This window comes from Rissa tridactyla, chromosome 8 (assembly GCF_028500815.1).
Source record: "Rissa tridactyla isolate bRisTri1 chromosome 8, bRisTri1.patW.cur.20221130, whole genome shotgun sequence".
NCBI classification, from domain to species: Eukaryota; Metazoa; Chordata; class Aves; order Charadriiformes; family Laridae; genus Rissa; species Rissa tridactyla.
In genome coordinates this window covers 16,947,793-16,974,060 of record NC_071473.1, presented here as the reverse complement: position 1 = coordinate 16,974,060, position 26,268 = coordinate 16,947,793, and the positions used below count along the sequence as shown (strand labels likewise).

Sequence of the window (26,268 nt, the reverse complement as noted above, 5' to 3'; positions counted from 1 at the left end):
TGCTTTTGACATAGAAGATGGAAAGCACACCTCCTTTTAAAACCAGAGCTTGCTCCTTAAGATTGTGTCAGCTTCATAAATTAAAAACATTAAATAAATAATTGTATATGCTTAATTTGATAAATTCTTTTCAAGAAAAACTATATGATTTCTGTATTCTATATATTCTTTGTATTCTACAAACAAGACATCCAGGTGTTGTGCGATACCTTCAGTAGAGGGCTATGACTCAGTGGAGCCCTCCAGTAACTATTAGAAACGTATTTCTTTTCTCAGTTGTAAGTTTATACCCTCCTGTTCCGGTTCCCCAAGTGAACTCTTGCATGAAATTCCAGTGGCCTGGATCAATGAAAAATTAAAATGTCCTTTCTTAGACAGGGCAGCTAATTGGAAAAAAAGATATTGACTCATGAGTTTAGCGTAGAAAGTTTGGTTTAAGTTGGATTTTGTGCTCTGCAGGAGGATAATGCTGTTCGTTTTGAAGTTTAGTTTTCCAAAGAGATATGAATGGAGGTTTCCAGCTGACGGAAGTGTCTCAAGTGGAACAAAACCTGCTGGCTGTGCCTGGAACCTGGGGGGGGCTTTTCCTCTTCGGCAGAGAGCTGCAGCTGTGCGCTGGGAGAGCAGGGAAGCCTTCCTCGACAATTACGTACATAATGCAATTAATTTTGGCTTGCCCATTTTGGTACAACTTTTGATGACTTTTTTTTTATTCTGCAGAAGAATTGATCATTCTGTAAGTTCCAGTGGAAGACGTATTAGGAATTATATAGCAATTATTTTCACAAAGTATTTGTTTAATTTTGTTAATTTTGTTTAGGTTTGTTAACAAAGCTTTTTGGATTTAATCATTTGGGAGGGTACTCTTTGTTTTGACATAAAATTCTTGTATAATTTTGTATTGCTGGTTAAGAAAAGAGAGTGTGCAAGAGCAGCAGGAAGAGTGAAGTGAGGGTACAATGCCCATAAAGAGTAGAGATCTTGCTGTGCGCAAAAACGGCGTGAAAACTGAGATGTAGACTTGTGTGACTGAGGTTTTGATCTCAGTGATGGAGAATATATGTACTGAATAACTTGTGAACTCACCTGTAAGCCATGCACTCTGTTTAAAACCCTTTCATGATACCAGTATCATTAATTTCATTATGTTCGTTGTTTAATTTCATTATGTTGATTGTTTAATTTCAGTTTTCTGGAAGGAAGGCATTGCAAACTGGAGGATGATTTTAACACTGTCAGTTTTCCTGTTTTGAAGCTTCCTCTGCGTCTCTGAGTTTTTCCACTGCCATGCTATACTCTAGATACGCCATTGCCTCTAAACCAGCAAGAAATAATACTGGTTATCCCAGGGTGATACTAAAAAGTATCAGCAGTTGATTACAAAATGCTCCCTGTACCTAAAATAGTGTATACAAATGTGAGGGTAACAAAAAAACATATTCTCTTTCTCATTCAAATAATCTCAGAGTGTTTCTTAGATATTTAGGAGAAAATAATTGCTTGTTATCAGTTTTAAAAAAGCACTTTTTAAGATGAGTAAACTAAAACCACTGTGATTCATCATGTTTCTCAGAAACCTCAGGGAAAGAGTAATCCCACAAAATGCTTCATTCTTCATTGAGGAATTTTGTTTTTTAAATGCTTGGTTCTTCAAATAAATCATGAAAGACTTCATTAGGCAAGTGATTCGGTAGAATTACAAAGAAATCGGACTGGAGAGGTGCCCCTTCCAGGTCTAACAGAGTTCTGAAAGCAAACAGCAACAGCAGCAAATACAGGGGTCGGGGAAACATTTAGCCTTTAGATTTCTTTCAATTTTGCTAAGTCTAGCCAAGAGCCTTTTTGTAGGATTTGGTAGGGGAGGGAATATTTCGTTTGTTTCTGTGCTTTCACTTGATTTTTCGGTTTTTAGGGTCTCTTTTTATCTTTTTTTTCCACAAGTGTAGCTACAATTAAGCATGTAGTTTTCATAATAATTTTCTTCTGGAGACCAAAAATATGATTTTTATTTTTCCCAGTCTCTGTTACGCCTTACTTCTTAGTGATTAAGAGACTTAAGAGACTCCAGGTCTAAATGAGGTGGGATTCAAATTATGCAGGTACAGTGCACCACCAGCTTAAAGCCCGAGAAATTAAGCTGGAGAGGGGCTGATCCTGTAATTTCTATAGTTACCTGGGCCTATTTATATAGGTACCTTGCAGGGCTACTTTCTTCCTGTGTGCTGTAACACCCTTTGCAGGGAGGCTGGAAAAAGAGAACGGAGTTTCATGCTATTTATGCTGATCTTGTGGTTTAATACTCTGCTTGAAGGTGCCCGGTGGAGGGTGATACAGGAATTTGCAAGGAGTAAAGTAAGTTTTCGTAACAGAAACTTCCTGTCAGTAAACCTGTTATCTGGTATCACTTAACCATAAAGAAAGCTTCCATAAGAGCAGCTTTTTCCCCATTTCTTTCCAAAATCCGAAGCATTTGGCATATCCTGAAACTACTGTCTCTTACATCAGTTTATCAACAGATTACTCAGGGTAGGTTAGCTATCTAGCATGCAAGCCTAACAGAAACGTTCTTTATATTGTATTTTGTGTAGAAGTGAGATGCTTATTCCTAAGAGCTAGGAGACTGTCTGAATCGGTTCACCAGTAGATTAACTGGAGGAGATAGTGGGCCACTGTCTTGTGGTTTTGGTTTTTCGAGAGGAGATGAGTTTCCGTAGTGAGCTATCTATTTATACCAGCTCAGAGCCCACTGATTTTTCACCCCAGTTGTTTTTGCATTCCAGACACATTCCTGTACTCCGCAGTAATAACTTTTAGCCCGAGGGAAGTTTGAAATGTAATCAGCTAGTTATTAGCACGAAGTCTGAGAATGTTTTTTCAAAGGATGAAGAAATCAAATATGGGACATGAGCTGACAGAGGAGCTGGTTGTTGGGGGCTTGGCTTTGGTATGAAACAGGCTGCCAGGTTTGGTCCAAATGCGGAGAATAATAATAGATGATTTATGGAATATTCAAACCTTGGAACAACAGAAATGCTGATTTGTACCCATGTCTGTTTTATGTCACTTGAAAGACATGTACTTGCTTGTCAGCCAGTGGTGTTAGTATCTCCTGTCTTAAAACTAGGTTTGAGTATCAACAGTGGGCAGAGACTTGTTGCTCTTAGTACAAGGATGAACTCATTTCAAACACAGTGACAAGCCAAAGGAATATGTCAACAGACTTGCATTTGGAGAATGTTTTGTTTAACTGTGTGTTGTTTAATGTCATTCACACTAGGTAGATTTAGTGACAAGACATAATGATGATCAAGCAAATCCATTGAGTAATAAGTGACAAATCTCAATATTCATTTCATCAGGCAGTTTACCACTTGGATACATGAAAGAATACATTACATATGTTCTGTATTTTATGAGCATGTTTCATTTAAGTTATGATTAGTCTATCATGTTAATCTATGCATGTGATACAGCATTTGAAGTGGATGCTTGAAGTGAATGTCTCCTGACCCAGGTGTTTGGCTCCTGTGTGTGACGGGATTGAGTGATGGGGTGAAGATCCACAACAGCTACTCATGTGATAGAAAGTTTGTTCTCTGTCCTTGTAGCTGGGGTGGGTCATCACCCTTCTTGCCCTTCCTGTTGTCTTCTAGTAATAAGAGATGCAGCGTACTCCATTGGGCAGTGATATAATGGGAGAAGGCAGAAGAAGATGTCCTAGAAGAGCCCTTGTTATGGTGGTTTTCAGACTCCTATGAGTATGGGTGCTTTGGCCCACTTAGAGACTCAAAGCCAGCTCTCAGCAGGCTCATTTTCTTTGATTTTAGTTCACAGAGCCCCAACAACTACTCCATAAATTCACAGAGTCTAAGGATCACAGGGTGAGAACAACTAAAAGTCAAATCAGCTGTTGGGTAAGACTCTTCCAGTGGAGCGGCTGTCTGTGTCTTTCTCATCAGCGTAACAAGCCAAGAGCAGGGCACCCTTTGTGCGGGGTGGTGGGTGCTGTCTTGCAACCAGCCGTCGCAGGAGCTGTCATGTCCTTGAGGGTCTGCTCCATGGTCGGTCTCCATGGTAGGTTTAGTGCCGTGTCCTGGGTAAAAGGGATCTGTGTTGGGGATCCAACCTGGAGTCCAGAACTGCAGCTGCCATGTGCAGAGGAAGGGGACGGTTAACCTGCCGTGTCAGGACCATGTTAGACATGGAGGAAATGGAAGGAATTTCAGAAACGTTTTGACTGTGTGAATAAACATAGTGCTGGAAATGTTTCCTTTTTAACTTTGTTTTGCGACTTTCAAATTCTTTTTATTTTGGGGAGAGATGGTTTGTTTATGTATTTTACTTAAGGAGGGAAATAAACTGTCTGAAAAGATGCTCTCTGCTTGGGGGAGACACAACGCTCAGTAGCTGTTCTCAGCAGTGGCTCTCAAATTAATCTTTCTTTTGTGCTAGAAACCCTGCAAATACTCTGTGGTTGAACTTTGCCAATTAAATTAAAAATACAGCTGCATAGTGATGCATACTTACATGGTGTCTGCATTTAGGGGTTTCTTCTTCATCACCTTACCAGTGTTTATACTACTACTATATATTGTTATTCTGAAGTACCTCCTGCAGCAGTTTTATTTGCATTCATTTTATTTTTTGGTGCTGAATTAGTAACCATTTAAAACTGACAACCACATGTAAACAAGTGGTGCATAAGTTATGAATAACAACTTACCTTGAATTACAAGTGCCTGTTTGTATTGCACAAGGCGCAACGTTGGGGGAATTGTGAAATGGCTGAATTCAGTAGTGCAACATCATTTCTACTTATCTGGTTTCTTGTAGCCCATTTGAATAAATATCTTGATGCTCGCACGATTCCCACAGCTGGTGATCCTGGTAGTGGGATTGCTGGATGGCCGGGTTGTTGAAACACGCTGGCTCTGCTCCAGCCCCTCTCCCACGTGGGGAGCAACGTTTCTGCAGGCTCTGTTGAAGCTCTGCTTGCTCGCTACATAGCTCTTCCGTTCTGACCAAAGAGTAGCAGAGCTTGGATGGGGGGGAAAAAAAAATCATTATTAGCTGATTTATCAATAATGAGATGTTTTTGACACACGCGTGATCCAAACGTTAATTCTTCAAACTGTGCTTGTAGGCTCTATCGATGACAGGTGAAAAAATGATCTTTTCCTTTACTTTGAAAACTGATACAGAGATGTAATTTAAAAAAAAAATAATAATATCCTTATTTTTAATGCAGGAGTTACCCGTGGTCCGCAAATTTCTTTCTTTTCATTTGATCCCTTAAGGACAAATCTTTCATTTTCTTCAGAGTACAACTTAGGCTAATCAAGTTAATGAACTGTTATTCAAGGTAACATCAGTGAATGTACTTTGGTAAAATTTCCCAAAACATTCTCATTGCCTGGAGACTATTTCTGGCTCATTCTTTTCAATTAAGTCTTTTAGGGTTACTTGCAGAGTGCAGGGATCATCTTTATAAAGATGCCCCAATGCAAATAAGCAGGCGTGGAGAAAAGCTGGCGGAAGTTTGAAGTTGAATAGCAGTGGTGTGCATTTCCTAGAGCCCTGCCATGCCTTCTAAATAATTGCTTTTATTTTGTTACTGCTTTTTGTAATAGGAAGAGATGATAAATTACACATGTGGCTGTCCGAGACTGAGGAAAGGTTAAATGAGGAGGGTCATTCTTACCAGTATGTGATGGATATTTGTAAACACATGGGTTAGAGTTTTTTTTCATATGTGGTCACAAAGATGCCTGAGATTATATACTTTCACTTTGACTGAAGTGAAAACGTGGGTGCTTGCTGTGTGTTTTTCAATATTACTTGATCAGTTGCTTGGAAAAAAAAAAAAATATTTGAAAACTGCAGATGACAGCATGGTGTCTGGTTTTTACTTTACCTTTTAAATGTCAGGCTGGGAATTTTTAACAACGACCAACCAAAGAAAGTTGCCCGTGCAGAGCCCACCAGCTCATAGTAGGTTTGCACGTGTTTTTTAATTGATTTAGGTTTACTTGCAGGGCTCTGCGCGAGGGCATAATTAGCCCGTAGGATTGCCCTGGTTTAAATAAAATGCTGATTTAGCATGTCAAATCCAGACTACCTGCGTTATGCAAGAGGGAAAGAATTTGCCTGATTGTAGTCCTGTCAACACAAAGAGATTGCACCAGTGTAACAAAATAGACTTCTAAAGGCTTGTTTAAATTGGTGCATGCCCTTGTCTGGGTTCTATTAAAAAAATGTTAGTACCGAGAGCCACAATAGCTCACTCTTACTAAAGGCCGGAGCAGGCTCTGGTTGCATCAGACTATTGTTTGGTTTTGTGTTTTTTTTCATTGGAATCCTTTTGTGCATCCTGCATGCTTGCTATTCATTGTTTCGAAAATATCAATCAAAAAGATAGGTGGCATCTTCCAGTCCCAAGTGAAATTTTCCTGGGTGGGATTTCTAATCAACTCCTAACTACTCTCAATCTGGCTGCGCCTTTTTAGTTTAAGATAAAGAAATCCCTCTTCCTGAGAGCTTAGAGCTGACAAAACTTTTACTTGGAGCCTCTCTCTTCCACTCGCTAAATTCCGCCTGTGTTTTGCTGAGGCTGGTACGGCCCTCCGTAGTTCCTGAGCTATGCCAGCCAGTATGGGGGCAGAAGAAAATCTAATACCTAAGATGTGTTTCTGGGATGCTTGTGGCTTTGTATAATTTTCCTGTCTAGAGAAGTGGAATTTTTCTTGAAAAATCGTCATCTTTCCCTAGATCTGTGTTTTAGAATGCTACTATTTTATAATGTTTAAATAGATTGTTTGAAGTCCTTGCCCTGGAGATAGCCACTGTGCAGTTTTCTGATCACTTGTTTCTCTCACACAGTAAAACGTAGTTTTAAGTTAGAAACAGTTTTTTGTTTATTCGATAATAAAATAAAAGGAGGTTTTGGAAGTATATGCTACATATCCCCAAAGGATCGTTGCACTCTTTGAAATGTCAGAACTTCCCGCATGTGCAAATTCACCAGGGAAACATTGACAGATGCCTGATGGAAAGCTCAGATTGAAGAGACTTTACGGGAAGCTTCTCCCAAAGGCTTCCTCCATCATCTTGCCAACTTCCATGCTGTTATCGTGGCCTGGCCACCAGCGATAATTTAAGTACGGGGATGCACATAATGCAAGGAGGTGTTAAGGAGGAACTCCTGGGTCTCGCTACATGGTCCTGAGTTTATTGAAGTGGAAGGCTGGTCAGAAGTTAAGGTTGGTTATTGCCTTAGCCATCTGGGTTTGAACTTTGAGGGACTTTCTTGTCAATTATGAAGGGGTCGGGGATGCACACACCAAACCCACATTTGCACCTTAAACAAGAAACTGGAAGAAAACATCTCTTTAATGTCTTCAAAAGACTTTACAGTGTTGTGACCTTATCATTTTTCTTAAGAAGAGAGTCCCTAGCATGCCAAAACAGGCATGTTGTATATCTAAAGTGTATTTATATCTGCTTTACATCACTGCAGCCATGCAAAGCGGCTGTGTGTCTCCATACCACAGCTCACAACCTACAGTGGTATAGCAGTGAGCAGTGCAGAGTGGCTTTACCAGGGCTGGGATTCCTCAGTTCTCGTCCCTTCTGCCCCTCTGCTTCTCCAGTTTCTTTGCCGCCGGCACCTCATTTGCAATCCAGCCAGTAAACCAAATGTTGAATTTCTAAACAGGCTGTATTTGTAGTTAGATTTAATTTCTAATTCATTATTCTTTGGGTTTATTTTCAGAAAAGGTATTCTGCGGTAGGAATATTACAATTTTTGAAGAAGTTTGAACCCCCTGAAGAAGCCGTGCCCCTGTGTGCTTGGTTGGCTCTTGGTTTTGGCAGCTGTATTGTTCAAAAATTTATTTTTCTCTCATCATGCATATTCCTTCCCAGCTGTTAAAATTAACACAGAGGGCAAAGGGGTAGTTAATAAATGTGGAAAATAACACCAATAAGATAATAGCAGATGCTCTTTCCCACATGTAATTGCATTGTGGCATTTGTTTTCGCAAAGGTATCACAGAGACCCGAGAGTTCAGGAGAACTTACTGAAGGATTGAGCAGGGCGAGTGAAAGCCAGACAGTACCTTCACCAGTTAATGCCAAATCTCCTAGAGCTAGAATTAGGCCCTTTTTGCCTATCACATCATAGGCACATTGTAGATCTCTTAGGTTTTATGAGGAATCCTTAGGATAGAGATAATCTTTAATCTGCGGCACGTTACTAAATTTGCTGGACTTCAGGCTTCCCTTACGAAGCATGTGATTTCCCCTACCAAGACTTGAGGAATCCCAGGCTTACCTTTTGACTCAAACCTGACCTGTATTGGGTAAAACATTAGTTCAAAACCCAGAGTCATTCCAGGGAATGGGCTCATCTGCTGTTCTCTTTCAGGCTGCGGTCGGTGGCACTCGGACACTGGGAAAGCTGAAAGTAAATCAGGGCAGTTGTAAACCCCAGGGTAGGGATCAGTCTCGCTCGTCAGCCTGTCTTTCATTTTGCCAGTAGAGTTTAAAAATACATATGTAAATATATTCCTGAGCCAACAGTGGTAGCTAGACCTTTGCGTTTGTGCTCCATGTCCGTGCTGGATTTGCCGAGGCCTTTTTCTGCCCCATGTTTTTTGTTTGGGGTTTTTTTTTATCCCACACAGGTGAGAAGATGATAAAAGAGGCTGAAGGAGGATGAACCAGCAGCCTGTGACTTTATTTCTGTAGTTTAGCTATAAGTGTAGATTGTGGGTTTGGGTACAGGGTTCCCCACTTAAAAATGGCAGATGTTGAATGCCAAAATTACACATATGTTGTTGATCAGCACTTTTCAAGCCCACTGTTGTCTGTTAGCTGATCAAAAGTAAGTATTTTGCTAAACAAAAGAGGCATAAGACAAACAGTGGTTTTCCATAATACAGGAGATGCCTCTGGTTTTTCTGGCTCTTTGCGATTTATCTTTGGACATTATGAAGATAGGTCTGAGGTTTTGGGTTTTTGGAGTTTCTTTTGTTTTTTCTGTCTGTAAAGTTCTGTTTCTTATTATCATTGTTTCTTCTTTCCAGAAACCTAAGATAACAAGTTGGCTCGTAAATTCCCTTTCTAATTTTAGCCACAGGAAATGTTGCTCCATACATTCAAAGTGCTTTTCCAGGTAGGCTGGTTTATTAGAATCCAGGCGTTTTGGGTTGCATGCTTTTGTTTGCACTGGGCTGGAAGTGGTTTCTCTGGGTTAGAGGGTGGGACTTGCTTCGTCGGAAATGCAGCTTTTCAGGTTGGAGAAAATTACTTTTATTTTTTGTAAAGTCATCCAATGTCATCTTACGCAGCCCTGCAGTGTGTGTGGCAGAAGATGCCTATTGATTTAAAAGACAGTGATGTGCTTTTGGTTTCCAGCTTTATTGCTGAAATATCTCGAGATAAAAAGCTGAAATTCACGACTACAGCAGGGCAATTCTTAAGAGTATTCTTAAGGCTTTAAAAAAAAAAAAAATCTCATTAATTTTTTTTATGTCATTCTACATAGCCATTTACCAGACCGGTAGGATGTATTGTGTCTGACTTCCCTGGCACTTCCACCACTGTTTTCCAAGAAGTACGGATATCATAATTCGGGGGTTTTTAGGCTGTATTTAATAATGCTGAAGTGTTAGTAAACCGTTGTGGTGTGTAATGTTGCACACAAACCATATGTCACATGGAAGTGGTAGAAATTTGCAAGCATTTTGTATAGGGGTTATAAGAATTAACATAAAAGTCTTCCTTAATTGTGCGTGAAGTCTTCTGGCTTTGGCTCTGTAGGGACCAGGTTGCTTTCAGGCGTGAAGATGGCAAGAGGAAGGGACTGTGCAGTGCAGGGCACCCCTGCCTAGAGTCTTCTGCGCCTTGCAGCACTAACCTCTCCTGCTGGATTTGAGACATGAGGTCCCTGTGCTGAGGGAAAGGTGTGGGTTTTTGAAGCCTGCCCCTGGTACCCGGAGGAAGGACGGCAAGAGGGAGGGGATTCTGCCCCTCTGCTCCACTCAGGGGAGACCCCCCTGCAGTGCTGCCTCCAGCTCTGGGGCACCAACAGCAGAAGGACACGGAGCTGTTGGAGCGGGGCCAGAGGAGGCCCCGGAGATGCTGGGAGGGCTGGAGCCCCTCTGCTGTGAGGACAGGCTGAGAGAGTTGGGGGTGTACCCATAGACCTTCACATGCCTAAATTTGTGAAAGCCAAAAGCATAAAGTCGAGCTTCAAAGTTGGAGTGACTTCATCGAGTTGTGATGTGGAATAACTACTAGAATGTAGCATTTCTGCTCTCACAACTATGAGAGGACAATTGACTGAAAGATGTTTTGCAGGGATATGGCAACCCCTTTCATTGCCCAGTTTGTATTTACCAGGTGCTGCTGTTAGGGAAGGACGTTCCTCTGAGCTTTTGCTTCTCTTCATTTCAACACACATAAGTATTGTAATCATTAAATTATTAGAAGTTTCAAGAAGAAAGACTTGCTGAAGTTATTTCTTAAGTGTAACAATCTTTTGCCAAATTAAGATTGCAAAATAGAAGGAAAAAAAGAAAGTAATGACCCATATTTACGTTTAAAGTACATGCTTCTTGGTACTGCATCCAGCTTGGTTAGTTGGTCCCTCTCTGCAGATGCCTCAGTTGATCTGTGTTAACAATGGAGCCTGTCTAGAAAAAAGTTTTTAATTTTCCTATTCATCCATTTTCAGATCTGCTCTCTAGTGGAATACAAAGTGAAAGTTTCTGTCCTTCAGTTTCTAATGGTTATGTATTTTGAGCAGCATTTCATGTTATAGCTGTACACTGTGGGCAGTTGATGCTTTTAGTCCAGTCTGGCTGTGCAGCGCTGCCAGGCCCTCAGGGTCGGTGGCCTTGCTGAGCTTTTGCTGGTTCTGAGGTTTCTTCTTGTGGTTTAAAGCACCAGTTCCCAGCTTAATAGACAAGAGCGTTGTGCTGGGGCGGGAGGAAGAGGTTTGCATGAACGCTCTGTGCAAGAGTGCATCTAATAACGTGAGAAAACAGTCCCCGTAAATACAGACTTGGCAACTATTGAATTTTAAGAATGAATTTTAAGAATGAAAAATCATCTTTAGATTCAGCACAAACTTGGACGCAAAGGATACTAAAGCTCTTGGATTGATCGTATGCTCTGTATTATTTCTTGCATAAACGTTAGGTTAGGTTAGTACCTGAAAAATTATTTAAGCTTTGACAAGGAGAAAAAAAAACAACATGGAAAAGTTAGGAGAGAGGTGCCAAAAAGAAACTGCAATTAGAAGTACATTGCTGGTCACTTTTTTTACTGTTATTTGCCTGTCACATTACATTCCAGAAATTGCAGTTAATAATTTATTTTACAGAGCAAGTCAGAATCTAACGAAATTGTATGTCAGAATATTTTATTGTATGAGGAAACCTAAATGCAGGTCTCTTGTTTCCTTTCCCTGGAGTGGCAGTGGCTGAATACCAGTATTTTTGCTCCCAGATTTTTGGCTAAGTGCAAAGATGATGTCTTTAAAAGGCATGGAGAAAACTTTTTTAATTGTATTTCTAAAAAGAGAAAGCACAAGCTGATTGATTGCAGAGAAGCATAAACCCAAAAGTGAGTTACCACCCATCAGTCAGAAAGAAAGGAGCTAAAGCCAACACTGAACTGCAAAGCTTTTTTTTTTTTTTTATGATCTTGCTATACCCCTGCTACTTATTTTATCAGTTATATAAAATGAGATATTAAATTATTGAAAGATAATAGCTAAGACTCTTCATGACGGCAGAGACTGTGGCAGGTGATTAAAATGACTTTCTGGATGGAAAGTAATTCTTGCTCTCATGTGGGAGTGACAGTCACTGGTTTTCACAGGATGAAACAGTTTTCATCCACGTTCTAATTTTGTGAGGTAAGAGACTGCAAAAGCAGAAGGCTGCAAAATTAGAGCTCAGTTAGTTTTGTAAATTTATACTTAATTATTTGGAAAGAAATATGATTAAATCATGAAATTCTGTAGAGGCTAAGGGAAATGATAGAAAGATAAATAATGAAAGAGAATTCTTAATATAAAGCTATTTGGTAAAAGGGGCATAATTAATATAATTTGGATTTTATTACATCAGTACGAGGAATGTTACTAGTCTTACAGAAGAGGGCTGTGTTCTGGGAAGTAGTTATTCTGAAAAGGAAGGTCACCTGTTAGTTAAATGCTGTTTCCTTGTACTGCAACTGAAAAGGTGAAGCGATTCATGAAGAGAAGAACAGGAACAGATAATCAGAGTGGGATCATATTTTTATTAATTGAATCAGTAAGGCAATGACTGAAATATTGCCATCAGGTTTTGGTGTCTCTTAGTGCTGAAAATGGTTTCAAAAGCATTTGAAGTTCATTAGATAGAGATGTGAGACGTATGACACATTTGCTTTGCCACAGAGAAAGTAATTTTCCTGTCTGCTATCAATAGAGGGCTAAAAAGTTTCAGTTCTGTACAGGTGAAGAAACAAAAATTGAAACTTGAGTCTTATTTTACCAAGGAATTGCTTCCCAACTCTTGGGTTAATTCCCCATCTTTTGAGATCCCCTGTAGGAGAAGACATCTCACCTTTAGAAGGTGCGTGGAGGGATGCCCTCTGCTTATGTAAAAATCGGATTAGACTGGTGTAACAGCAACTTCTGTCCTGAAGTCATAAGGATAAATGAACTGGAAGAAAGGAAATTAGTGACTTAATAAGTACTTGAAGGACCAAAACTTCTTTCCTTTCCCTTTCCCTGTTCCTTCCCAGCAAGTGACTTGCCACCAGTGACCCCAGACAGTTTTTCTCTAAAGACAGCTACAGTGGTGTGGCGGATGGCAGCGTCACTCCAGCCTTGCCCTGTCCCAGTTTCTCACGCTGCCAAACCCAGGTTGAAGACTGGGATGTTTATACACAGCCTTATTTATACTTTTGTTTATTTTTCTGCATACAGAAAATAACTTGTGGGTGAGTGCACGCATATGATTTTTTTTTGTAGTTGTTAATAATATTATTTAATGTTTGGGATGGTTTTCTTTTTTTATGCGTTCAGAGAAATGCCACTGATTTTAAAAAAAAAAAAAAAAAAAAAGAGGCTAACTGAAGAAAGGAGCCAAGTACAGAAATTTCCTAATGCTTCTAAAATTCAACAGTAGGAGGACCAATAAACCCACTGTACTTCTATGGAGATCTCACCTCTTAACTATTTTGTCAAAAATACATTTTACAGATGCTGCCGTGTCAATATTCAGAATAGCTGAATTCAAGAAATGAGTGTTTTGGCTCAGCGTGCGCATGCTGTTACTCTTTATAACTCTTCCAGATTTTCAGAACTTGAAGATGAGTGAAGGAAACGGCTTGTGTTTCTCAAAGATAAATGACGTAGCTCCTTTTTCCCCAGGGCAGAAAATACTGTATACGTTAAATTGATATACTGGGGGGTGGATTGTTGTAGCCAGTTCCCCGTCTTGGCTTCCAAGAGCCGTCTCTGGAAAAAGCAGAAATGTGCTGCAGGATAAAGCCTGCCGGAGTACGGATTTGCTGTCGGGCAGTTTGAGGTGTTTGTTTTGAATAAATCTGGGGGAAGGGAGTAAGCATAAGATTGAGAATGGCAGGAGGGGGAGAATGGGCGAGCTTTGCCTTTATAAATGACAGTGTAAGCATCTCGTAGCACTTTCTTCATTGGCATGTCTGGAGTTACATCGTTGCGCAGCAACACACATCAAAAATTGCACCCTGTTTGCTGGTTTTCACATAAAATAGCAGCTCCTCCGTTGTTGCCTTATTCACTTAATATTGTTGCGTTGCCTAATTGATATAAACGTGCTGCGTGGTGGTGTGAAGGTTTTTCGCTCCATACACCTTTTGTGTGGAAAGTGACAGTGTTGATGGTACTAATTCACTGGAGATGTAGCAGGAGGAGGAATACTGTTCTCCTATAATACGTTTTAGTTACATTGATACAGTTCTTCTGAGTTAATGGCCCTCTTTTTTTTTTTATACCCAAATATTTCAGGCTGAATGTAGGAGTTGCTTTGCAAAGTGTCGCAGAGTTGCAAGAATACTAAAGGAAAGCAAATTTTCCTAGCATAAAAAGGGTTTAATAACAAACAAAGTATTAGGTAGGCAATGTTAGTGAAGTTCTGTAAAGATGAAAGATTTTTACACCTCCTAATTTTCCAAAACTTTCCCAAATTAATGTTTTTTTCCTTATTTGCTCCCCTGAGACCTTGATGTTGTGTTTGGTGCTAGGAGCAGCCCTGCTGACTTCTTCCCAAAGGTCTGTTGCGATGGTGCAGGATATTGGCTTTTCTTTGTCTTATTTCAAATTACCCCTCTTGAGTAACGCTCCTTGTTCAGCAGACGTGGTGGGGCTGGGGAGCATGAGGAGGTAACAAAGAGATTTTTATTTTTTTTATACTTGGCCATTCTAGCCAACTTATAATCATAGAATTGCCTAGGTTGGAAGGGACTTTTCAGATCATCAAGTCCAACCATCAACCTAACTCTGACAAAAGCCACCCCTAACCCATGTCCCTCAGCACTACGTCTGCCCGGCTTTTAAATACCTCCAGGGATGGTGACTCCACCACTGCCCTGGGCAGCCCGTTCCAATGCTTGACAACCCTTTCAGTGAAGTAGTTTTTCCTAAAATCCATCCTAAACCTCCCCTGGTGCAACTTGAGGCCGTTTCCTCTTGTCCCATGGCCTGTTCCTTGGGAGAAGAGACCGACCCCCCCTGGCTACCCCCTCCTTTCAGGGAGCTGTAGAGAGCGAGAAGGTCTCCCCTCAGCCTCCTCTTCTCCAGGCTGAAGACCCCCAGCTCCCTCAGCTGCTCCTCACAGGACTTGTGCTCCCGACCCCTTACCAACTTCAAACCCTGTGGTAAAGCCGGTGGGAGCAGTGTTGGGATGGTGGGTTTGCTGGGAATGGAAGGATGAGGGGTGGAAGGGAGCTGAGGACCCTCAGCCTGCTGCCCTTTCAGGTTGGGGCCAGGGTGGATTCTGCTTTCCCAAACACGTTTTCAATTACTGGCGTGCCATAGCCTTTTCCCTTTTTCCTCAGTGTGGAGCTCAAACTGGAGATAATTTTACTGTGTGCAACAGATTGACGAAATAATTATGTTGTGCAGCACAGTAAGACATAAAAAGTGCCTTTTCGAAAGTGCAAAAAACCAAAGAAAATGTTTGTTTAGGGAAAAAAAAAAAGAGGAATAATAGCAGTGGTAAAATAATCTTGTTGCTTTAAGATAGCTTTTAAAAATAGGAGTAGTAAGCTTAATGCTCTAGCTTTTACCGCAGTAAACATATAATTGTAAGCTGATTGCAGTGAATTCCTTAAACAACAACCCCCATGAATATAAGTTTTAAAGAGACAGCCCTACATCTGGAAGCCAGCAGCAGCTTGGGGTTTTATTAAGCAGCACTGCCAAATAAAATCCAAGCGCTACTATAAGCGATATAAAATATAAATAGATTGGCTATAGTGTAACATCTCAAGTAGGCAAGGGAGCCTTCCGGAGCTTGAGAAGGCTGTGAGAAGACCGGAGCTTTCCCAGCAGCTTCTGAGCCCAAGGTTGGGATGGTGGATACAGATGCGGGTTTCTGTGTTGGTTGTCGAAGTGTTCAGGAGCTTAAGTTACTAGTGGAATAAACAGAGAAACTGCAAAATTGCAATTAGTATGTCTAACTTATTTTTATTGGAAAGGTTACAGACAAAGTACTGTCTGTGTTACATATTACAATTGAAAAAAAGTTTTACCAAATATGATTTTCTGTCTGTGAAGAAGGTTATTGACGAATGACCTTATCATAAGGAACAGAAGCCTGCCCTCTTCCAAGGGCTGCAACTTGACATATTTATTTCCAGCTCTCATCCTGCGGACGGAGGCAATCGAGTGCAGTCGATGGCTGTGACAGTCATGTGTCTGGCTGCAGCCGGGTGACAAGTATCAGGAAAAGGGAGGGGGGTGATGTGCAGCTGACCCGAATACAAGCCCGGTGGCCGGCCCGTGAGCCGGAGGTCGGCTGCACAATCCCATGGGACAGCGGGCTCTGGGACCACAAAATAACCAGCGCTTTCCAGTTCTGCCAGCTGATGACCTCCACGCTTTTTGGAGCGCGTCAGTGCCCTTCCGTGCTGAGTACGAGATCTCCCATGCAGTGGCAATAAAATTAACTCATTTGAATTCAGAAAGCAGTGTGATTAGTAGCTCCTTCTTGCTCTTTGTGCCTAGAAATAACCCAGAACATCCTAATGCAAAGTTTCAAAGAAGTAAAATAAGCGATATTCTAAACAGAATTCAGATCTTTTATTTTTTGAACAGGTTTTTTGATACAGCTCAGCTTGATACAACATGGTATTTACCAGCCTGGCCTTTAATATTGGATCTGCCTTCCAATTATGCTTCAATTCATACAACAGTTGCAGAGAGCGTGTGTGGGCGTACGTGCGAGAGAGAGATTGATTTTGTTCTTTAAAAATGTGAAGTCTGCACTAACTATGAAAACCCATCAGAATTTCTAGCACTTAAACGCCATTTCCTTTCTCAGTGTGCTACCAGCATTAAGCAATCTTCACGACGTCTCTCTGACAAATGGAGAGTGCAAGTGGAGCAATACGTGCTGATTTTTCAGAAGTAGAATTAACACAGATATCACTGAAAAACAGGCTGCAAATCCTTTCCAGGAGTAAAGAGTTAATGCGAGAGCTCAAATTACAACTTGGAAGCAAATATATAAGGTCTTAGCTCTGTTTTTCAGAAGTACATGAGTGAAAATGGAATAAAGAAAGTATGCATCAGTCCTGGCTGTTGCTGTGTGTTGGAGTAGTCTCTTGTGTCTGGGACAGCAGATGTTGGGCAATCCTAATTGCCACTGCTTCACACAGAGCATCTTTATATTCCTGGTGGAATATAAAGCCACTGTCTTTTTTGTGTGTGCTGTATTCCCAAGCCTCGATAATCCTTTGATAGTTACTGTATTTCACATCTGAGAAGTCCAAAGAAGTGTTAGTTTTGTCTTTCTGCCTTTCTGACTGTTCATTTCTTTTTTTCTTTTTTTTTTGTGTAGGTTTGAAGACCTATCTCATCTCTGGCCATAAAGTGAAGGAGCCCCACTGTAGCTGTTCCCAAGCCTTGCTTCCTGGCTTGGAGACCGGAGAAGGAGCCAGGAAACAGGGAGCATGGTCAGCTGAGAACGCCGGGGACTTGACAAAGACTCTCAAACATGCGGAAAAAACTAAGGTGAGTTCTCATTTCAAAGCCAAGCAGCATAGATCTCAAACTGTGCAAACCAGGGAGAGCTGTGTGCGTGAGGAAACCTTACAGGTTTGCTTATGCATTGCAATATATATTTATATATGTATGTATATGTGTGTATACATGCAGTGACAAAATGAGGGAAGAAAAAAAAACTTTCAAAGGAAAAATGCTTCACCAGTTGATGAGCAATCCCTAAATTAAGGTGAACATTTTTTAAAGGTGGTTGCAGATAAATAATTCTCTTAATATTTCTATTTCAGGACTGAGACGTCAATGCTGCTTTTTCAATGGTCTTGATTTTGTGGAATAAAAGAATATTATTTGGGGAATAAAGAATATGCCTCCTGCAGCTATAACTTCTATGATTTTCCGCTTTTGCTGCACCCTGCTTCTGCTGTTCCTCTATTGTGCAGGTCATGTACCTGTGAACCTTTTCATATGAGTATATAACAGACACCCCCACAAAAAGATAACGGGATTGTTTGTACGGTGGGAGAAAATGCTCCGGTAGGCTATGAGATTGTGTTTTATCTGGTTGCTCTAAAAACCCATATCTAGAACTGAGGGCAATGATTTGTATGGATTCAGATTAGAGAAATGATGACATTTTGTTATGTTCACACCTCTCACAAGATCTCTTGACAAGGAAATCTGTGAAACAATGTGTATTGCTTCAAAGCTTTGCTGTTACTCTCCATCTTCCAGCTCAGAACAGATTTCCCAAACAACAGATGTCTATTCTCTGTTTTCATTTGTGCTGAGTTCCTCGTCCTGGGTTGCCCGAACTGGGCACGAATGTCAGAGCCACAGGTGGTCATCTATCTGCAGGTCACTGTCAGACTTCTGTGTGTTTAGTCTTGAGATGAGGTCTTCAGCACAGGTTTGAGATTGAGCTGACAGAGCTGATGGAGGCGTGACTTTCATGCAGCTCCATTTTTGCTGCTTGTATGTGTGTTGTCTGGATTAGGAGAGCATGAACTGGGCACCTTTACCCTGCCTCTGTGCCCGGTTTTAAGTTTTGGGGTAAAAACATGTGAGTGCAAGTGAGATCAGCTGGAAGGCTGGCCCAAGATAAGTGAGCTCCTCAGAGAGCAAGCCAGGACTGGTTAACTCCCGAAGGTAGCTGTAGCCATCTTTATCCCTCCCCAAAATACGCACTGCTTGTGGTTTGACTGCATACAAGTTGCTGGTGATGCTTTTTTATTCTGTCTCCTGTGTAAGAAAGGATATATTTGGCATCCCTCAGGCATCAGATTTCCAGCTCTCTCTTGTCTTTCAATGAAGGTACTAGCAAATAAGGTAGGAAAATGCATCTTGGAGCAGTCAGTGGGTGTCTGTCCAAATAAGCCTGTCTGTGCTGCCCGGTGCATGGCCATGCAGAGGTACAGATGTGACAGTAGGGGCTAGAAATTCCCCTACTGCAAGTAGTGAAGGAAAAACAACGTACCGAGCAGAGCGGCATCACTGAGCTGTTTGCACGTGGAACAGAAGGGAGAGAGGAGTGATTCAAGCAGTAAAATGAAGGATGCTGTTCTGGAGAAGGCGAGGATGCCTTGTTCATGTCAGAAAGCAAAGCAAGCCGTAACCGGGGGACTGAAACTACAGCGAAGTACAGGGCTGACCTGACTGCAGCTAGGATTGGATAAAATTTGTTAATGTGTTAACTTGTTAAAATGATCCAAGTCCAAAATGAAATCTGTTGTTAAGTATCAGCTATGGCCTGTGTTTTTTAAAACACGGGCTGACTTTGCAGAAGGGTAGATAGAGATGCACCGCCATTCCTAAACAGCTAGCATGCCACGTGGAGCCATGCTGCTGGCCCACCATGTTTTGTTTACTGCCCAGTCCCCGATTTTTGGCTCTGGGACCATCTTGGCTGGGTGTTAATTGCTCTTTAAATGCTGAATGATGGGCTGCACAGTGCAAAAGTGGCTATCCGAATAAGTGAAGGAGAAGCTAAAAGAAGCTGCTTCAGAAGAGCATCTAGGACAAGTGCCAGCTCAGTTTCAGCCTTCTTGGATACCCTGTCTACCCTTGTGCTAAAGCTGCTGCATCGAGTTTATGCTTACAGGTACCTGGCTTTATTCATCACCACAAGCACTTGCAGGTCTGGCCAGTGGTTTCCCAAGCGGCCTCACAACTCTTTGAAAATAGTGTGTCTGTCTTGCCCAAAATACACTGACTGGAGTGAATTTTGAATGACCCCAAACTCAGCTTTCCCTGCGGTCTGATAAGCATCCGTATAATGCATGCCACAAACCGTGTCAGAATGCGTGTAGCATAGTGATGAAGCAATCGCGTGAATGCTGAGCACTTACTTAAAAACGTGTCCTGCGACTGTAGTCGCAGCACAGGAGTGCGACGCGTACTTGCTTCTCGCCGCATGACCAGTGTAGATATGCACCAGCCTTCTCCCCGCTGGGTAGGCTGTTACTGGAGTGATTCTGGACCAAGAAGACCCGGTCAGGCTTTCAAGGAATGTTTAATTTGCCAGCCATGCTAGAGTAGGTCTTACAGTGTTAAAAATAAATATATATATACATGTATATTAAAAAAATCCCCATGAAGAACAACTGTGAATTTAATCCTAGATCATACACAATTTTTGAAAAGGAATGGGTTTCTTTCTTACAGGTGGGGTTTTTTTGGTTTTTTGGGTTTTTTGTTTTTTTTTTTTTTTTAAAGCTTGCAGCTTGCTAGTAGGGTCTGGAGATAATAGTTTGCAAAAGAATCATGACTTACATGCCAACTGTTTTAAATACAAAGCTGTAAACAGTGTCAGTGTAGGAGGAGATGACTCCAGCTCTGCAAAAGAGACTAAGTAGGAGGGGCAAAATTACAGGCAAGTTGAAATATTTTTGTTTTAAAGGGAATAAGTGGCCATATTGGATGCAAAAAGTGATTTTTTTTTTTTTTTTTTTTTTTTTTTACCACACATTTCTGGGCTTGAACGGATGTTCCAGGGGACAAGATCTGTTAAGGAATGTCAGGAAGGAGAATGCAACAGTGATTGATCCGTGAAAGGAATTGTATTTCCTCCTCTCTTCCAGTGTATGTGTAGTTCATTTCACTGCAAACCTTGTTGCGGTATGGATATCAAGAAAATGCATGTATATAATTAAAATGGTGAAGATAGAGGCTAAAAACTATAAGTCTATAATAGCAGCTCATTTTGAATGAAAACGCTGTAACCTGCTTAAGCAGTATTGGTATCAGTTTATTTTCCCTATCATATTTTATAAAATCCCTTATTTGACAGGGAATCATAAAGCTGCTGTAAAAATGTTTTAATCATCTCTTGGTATGAAAACAGAAAGTACTTCTGCTTGTCTTAGTGTTTGCTGAAAGAGCATTAATGTATTATTCATCGTGGTGAGGTCACATACACACTGAGCCCGTGTGAATGTCTCCAATAGAGACTGAAGTTAATAATGTTGACTTGAACGCATGGGGTAAGTCCGATGGGCTTCTTCCGCCTCTTCTCAAAAGGTCGGCCTTTTCTGAGATCTTTGTCTTCTGGTTTAACCCCAGGAGCTAAGTGTTTGAGGTGGTCGTGCTGATTTATTAGCAAGGTCAAACAAGTGAGTATTTTCTTTCTTTTTTTGTTCGAGGTATTTGTTTTTTATTACTGTCAACTGACTTTTGCCATGGATACATCTACTAACTAACACTCTAGGAGCACAGAAGTCTCATTAGCCCATTGTCGTACCCCTTTTTAAAGCTGTCTAATACTGCCTTCCACAAGGTGGCCAAGGCATTCATGGTATTTATTCCTAGATTATTTTTAAATAAAACCATTTGAGAACCAACTTCATAGTTTCTTCAAGTGTGTTGGTATTTGTTCAGAATGTACAGGTTCAGAACTGGATGTAACTTGTTTATCTGATGCCAGATTAGGAAATTGATAGTAATTTCAGTGCCCCAACTTGGTCTGTGCCCCTGAGGAACAGCAGATATGACGATCTGCTGGCTGCTAAGAGGGCTCAGAGTCCTCATGAAAGCCTTTAAGAGGTGTTGTTGAGTGATGAGGTGGATCAGCAGTCCCAGGAAGAGCGGGCTGGGAGAAATGCCATGCCGTAACAACCTGAAAATTAAACACGCCACATTATTAAATTTCAGGTGTGACACCAGAGACAGAAAAGGGGTGGAAAGTCAGTTCTGAAAAGACTCACACACCCGTCTTTGAAATCAGGAGTGAACCTGAAGGCAGAAGTTGTGGTTTTGGACCAGGAGAATGAGAGACTACAGAGGCTTGAACGAGTCCCTCCTGAGTGCAAAATAAACAGCTAAAATGGACGTGCGATGTTGAGTTGGGAAAAAAGGCTCAAGTTGCTTGTTCGAAAACTTACCAAGATGTTTAGTGGCTCACCTACCACTGTTTAGTATATAGCGTGCCGAATTTAGTATGTCGTTCCCCGTGACTTGTGGGTGTCTCTGTACCCAGCAGCAGACTTACGGCAGTCCTGGTGACAGTAAACCATCTCCGGAGCAGAGGAATTGCCAACAGGGACCAGACCAGGGTCCCTCTGATGCAGGATCCTGTGTGTATGTTGGCAGGACTGGAGACAAGTATGAAGAGCTTGCAAATTACAGATATGGGGTTAATTTGCCTTAAGAAGATCACATTTTAACTCGAAGGGGTTAGGTGGTTTTAAAAGCTGAAGTGTGACATTTTAAGTTGCTTCCAAAATGCATAACCTGCAACTATTGCAAGTCCTGATGTTTTTGCTTTCCTTGTTTCCTGTGACATTTGCTGGGTGTTTGGCTTCAACAATGTACGATAGCCTGGGCTCCACTCTACTGCCTTACAGCACTGTATGAAAAAGTATTTCCCTTTATTAGTTTCAGATTTGTTGCTTTCCTGTGCATAATACATCATGGTGTTTCGTGCTTTTTTTATGAATTTTGCTGCATTTTGTGTTAAGTTTTCACTCGTAATGCCATTCAGATCCTTTTGCAGACAGTTTTTAAACAAGAAAATTGCATTTCTCTCACTAAAAAGTATTCCCTTCGTCTTGGGGAGGTCCTCTGCTAGTATGCAGTGATTACAATGTATCTGATTTTACACTAGTAAAGCTTTCCTGGATTAGATTTATCTTCAGTAAACAGAAAATCTGTGATTTATTTTTGAAATGGTGCATTCTGTTCCAGTCAAATTTTGCTCCCTGCTTCCCATTCTGTAGCTTTGTTTATCTTTTAGCCACGCCGCAAGTATACAAGTGGACCAAATTATAAATTGCATAATACTACGAGGACACCAGAACGTTTCTGGTTAAAATTTTTTCTGTCTCATTACAGCCTTGCCCTTCATGTAGTACCACCCTTGCTCCCCACTGCGATGTCAGCATAGACGAAGGAGCTATCCAAAATGGTTGTCAGGATGAGCATAAAAATAATACGAAGGTAATTTAAATATTTATCGTATTATCCCTTCTTTTCCCTTATTTCTCTGCTTCAGTTAGCTTTCTCATTTTTGTATTGCTGTTCCTTTATTCAAGCTCTTAAGCAGCAGAACCAGTTTTGATTTTGAGCAGTTGTGTTCTAAAATTTAGTTGACACCCCCCCCAAATTTTCAAAATCATTAGTAATTTTATAGGCCCAGTTTGATACTCAGAAGAACCTAAAATTTGGACTCTTTAAGTTATGGTGAGGCTATCCAAAGAAAGAGGCACAAACAACACTATCACGGTCTACATCCCCTACACCAGTTGGCTGGGTGTCACCTGGCCACAAGTTACACCTGTGTCTTGCCAACGTCTTCTGCATCGTAGCTCGAAGCTAAGTCAGAGTCATTCCTGTTCACGTGCATAACTGAAATTCACAGCATCAAAGTCAGTTTGCATCCTTTTTCTGAGCGACACATACAGCGCCTTACATATTCAGCATGCTGCTGCCAAGATTGCTTTCCTTGCCTGTTGCTTAGATATTCTCACTGAAGCCACCCACTTCTACAATACCAGACAGGGCTTGTGTATCGTCTTGTCTGTGGCCCTCATAGCTTCTCTGCTCTGCCTGTCGCATCTTGCTCCTTCCTGAATACTAACCTCCTGCCTAAATGCAGACATGTGATCATCACCTGATTGTTTTTATTTTCAGATAAGGTTAATCCTTTCCCTTGTTGGGGAGAATCATTTTATGAACACGCTCAGAGAGAGCTATCTTGGTTTTTCCCTCACATCTGTCTTTACAACCCATCTCACATATAGAGCTGATGGAAAAACTGGCCAGCGTTTGTTCTACTGATGAGCTACTACATTAATCTGTATTTGTCCCTCTGCTCTCTGCCTGTATTTGACCTGTTGTGTCCTATGCTTAAATTGTAAGCTCAGAAGCAAGGGCTGCCTTACTGTACTGGACTGAAATGGTTTGCTACATAGGAGACCATGTTCTCTGCCGGGGCTCCTAGGAAACAGCCTAAGAAAAAAATAAAATAATCCCTTCAGCTCTGAGGGAGATAGAGCGGAGTGGCCAGCAGGTACTGGTCTTGGAATAGCATGAGATCTTTAAGACAGAAGACATTGTGGGAGATGTGCCCAGGCTGCCAAGATGGTATGCATGAGATGCTTCTTCCCCAGGCTGCCTCTACCCACGTGCCAGGGATCTCCAGGAGCCGACTGCAAACAGAGATCTTCCTTGGGTACCAATTGCCTTGTGTCGTATGTTGTCTTCATCAGAATTATCCTTTAAGTTTCTTCCAACTACAGCTGTATTAGCTGTATTAGCTTCATGTGTGTTAATCAGCGAGTCATCTAACCTTGCTCCGAAGAGGTCTGTACAGTGCTGAATAAAATGTCTGTAATTTCACTGGAAGAAGCATGCTAGTGGAGACCAAATCACATGTCCTCCTTCTTAATGTGTTTTAGTTATTGCTAAGTCAAAAATTGGACCAGTTCAGTGGCTACCAGTAACTCTGGGATGACTGTTTAATGGAAAGCTTAAAGAACAGCTACATGCACAAAGTTCTTGTGGCATTTGATTTCCAGATCTCTGCAGTGATGCATAGCTCTCTTGGGAAGAAGAGCCATAAACTCGCTCTCCCCATCTCTGGAGTCTGTACCCTTCCCGTGCCACGTCGCTGCGCTTGGCCATGCAGCACTTATGTCCCTTCTTTCTTTCTCGATATCTTTGTGGCTTATCTCCCTAAATGACATTAACCACGTCCTCGGACCTCTGTGGGTTCCAACAGCCTCTGGAGTCTCCCTGTCTCCTGATGGGAGGAAACTACCGCACGGTGCATCAGACCTCTGAGTGCTCAAAAGAACTGTGCAGCCTGTTGCCAGCAGAAACCACAGTAACATTGGAGCTAACAACATTTAATAAATAGGGATTTTCTCCTTACACACAAGCAGTTTCACACTCTAATCCTCTCCTGTTAAGATTAACAGAGTGGAGACAGCACAGGAAAACCTTGAGCTGACTGAAGGGAAGAATTTTCTTAGGGATTTGAGCCTTTGCCAAGGAGCTGAAGAGAAAAGGCCAAGAGAGGTCCATGCTGACCTTCTCTGAAAGAGCAGAAATTTTCGCTGTGTTCTTCAGATGAACTTGAAGAACAGACAGGGAAAGCAAACAGTGCACAGGGGTCCGTATCTTGTATTTGAGCTGCTCATAGCAAAAATTGTGTTCTCTCGGTTACTGCTTTTCAAGTAATGACATCTGCTGCAGGGGTGAGGAAAAGGCAAAAGAGTCTTTACCAAGAAAAAAAAACCAACATGATAACTGTGATCTTCTCTCTCTCTCTTTTTTTTTTTTTTTTTTTTAAGCCTCAGGTTGTCCTGGGAAGTGCTCTGAGCAAATGTAATCTTTAGCATAAATTAAAAGCAAACAAACAAAACAACAAATAAACAAACAAATAATACAGACCCTTCACTACTAGCAACTTCTTGGACAGTTGTCTGTGGTTTGCCTTTGTTAGTACTCCTCATCTCAAAACCAGAGAGGTTACCCTGGTGCTGCTGTACCTCTTGTGCTCCACAGCCGTGTTCCCTCTGCAAAGGCTGTGTAACCTGTTATGGTTGCAGGAGGACTTGCTCTGAAGCTGCTGAATGTTTTCCCTTAGAAAAGAAACTGGTGACCTTTTATGTGAGAAGTTCTCGTGCCTCTGGCTTACCAGGAGCGTGCCCTTCTGTTGTACGCAAACACCTATCCGGTCCAAGAGGTTTTGCTCTGCTTTTGCTGAGATATGTGTGGCTGAAATCACCGTTCTCTTCTGTTGATTACGTTCTTTAGCAAAACATTGGCAGCACACCAAGATAACTACTGAATTTCCTATTCTACTTCGTCAGCTGCTGTCACTGGGCTGTGAACACCTGCAGGCTGCCAAAACAACCGTTGGGAGTGGTAGAAGGGACCAGACTGGGAATCCTTTCATCTCCTGGCTCCCACCACGTGGCTCTGGGGGCTCACACCTCCATCGGGGCAGCCCACGAGGTGGGGATCCTGCATCCCTCCCGGGCTGGAGGAAGGGAAAGCACAGCCCGCCTTCCTCACACTTTTCCTGTGTCTCCAAGGAGCCATTCCAACACACCTTCTTATGACTTTACCTCTCGAGGTCTTGGTAGTGACCGAGCCCAAGTGCTTTCTGATTCTTCCTTGCACAAGGTGACCTTCTCCTGCTGCTCCATTAGTCTTCTATCTTCACTGGTTGCGTCTGCACCTTTTGTCATACCTGCCTAGATTCACCTGTTTGCTTTACAGGGTGGACACACAAGGACATTCAATTAATTCTGCATGGGCAGCCAGAAACCAGATACTTCTTAACTTTAACTAAGTTGATTTTACAATCCAAGTAACATATTTCAGTGCATGGTTGGGGTGGTGATGATATTTATGGTATTTATTTATGGTCACTGTGCTGGCATCCAAGAATAGTCTTCTGGAGGAGCTTGTCACTGCTGTGCTGACTGCTCTACAGGCAGAAATGAAGAAACTTCTGTCATGAGTGGGTTTCAGGATGAGGATAAATGATACATGATAAA

At 41.6% G+C, this 26,268-nt stretch overlaps 1 protein-coding gene across 4 annotated transcripts in view; it reads left to right on the top strand.

The window, feature by feature from the left end:
- ADCY9 (adenylate cyclase 9) overlaps positions 1-26,268 on the top strand; it is a 96,569-nt gene that overhangs the window by 30,163 nt on the left and 40,138 nt on the right. For 3 of the 4 annotated variants that reach the window (XM_054211768.1, XM_054211767.1, XM_054211771.1), the window contains 2 exons: positions 17,103-17,275; positions 22,592-22,696. In XM_054211768.1, the coding sequence (XP_054067743.1) occupies positions 17,103-17,275; positions 22,592-22,696 (278 nt within the window). The remainder of the gene's footprint in view (positions 1-17,102; positions 17,276-22,591; positions 22,697-26,268) is intronic. The other variant, XM_054211770.1, reaches the window with a different exon arrangement.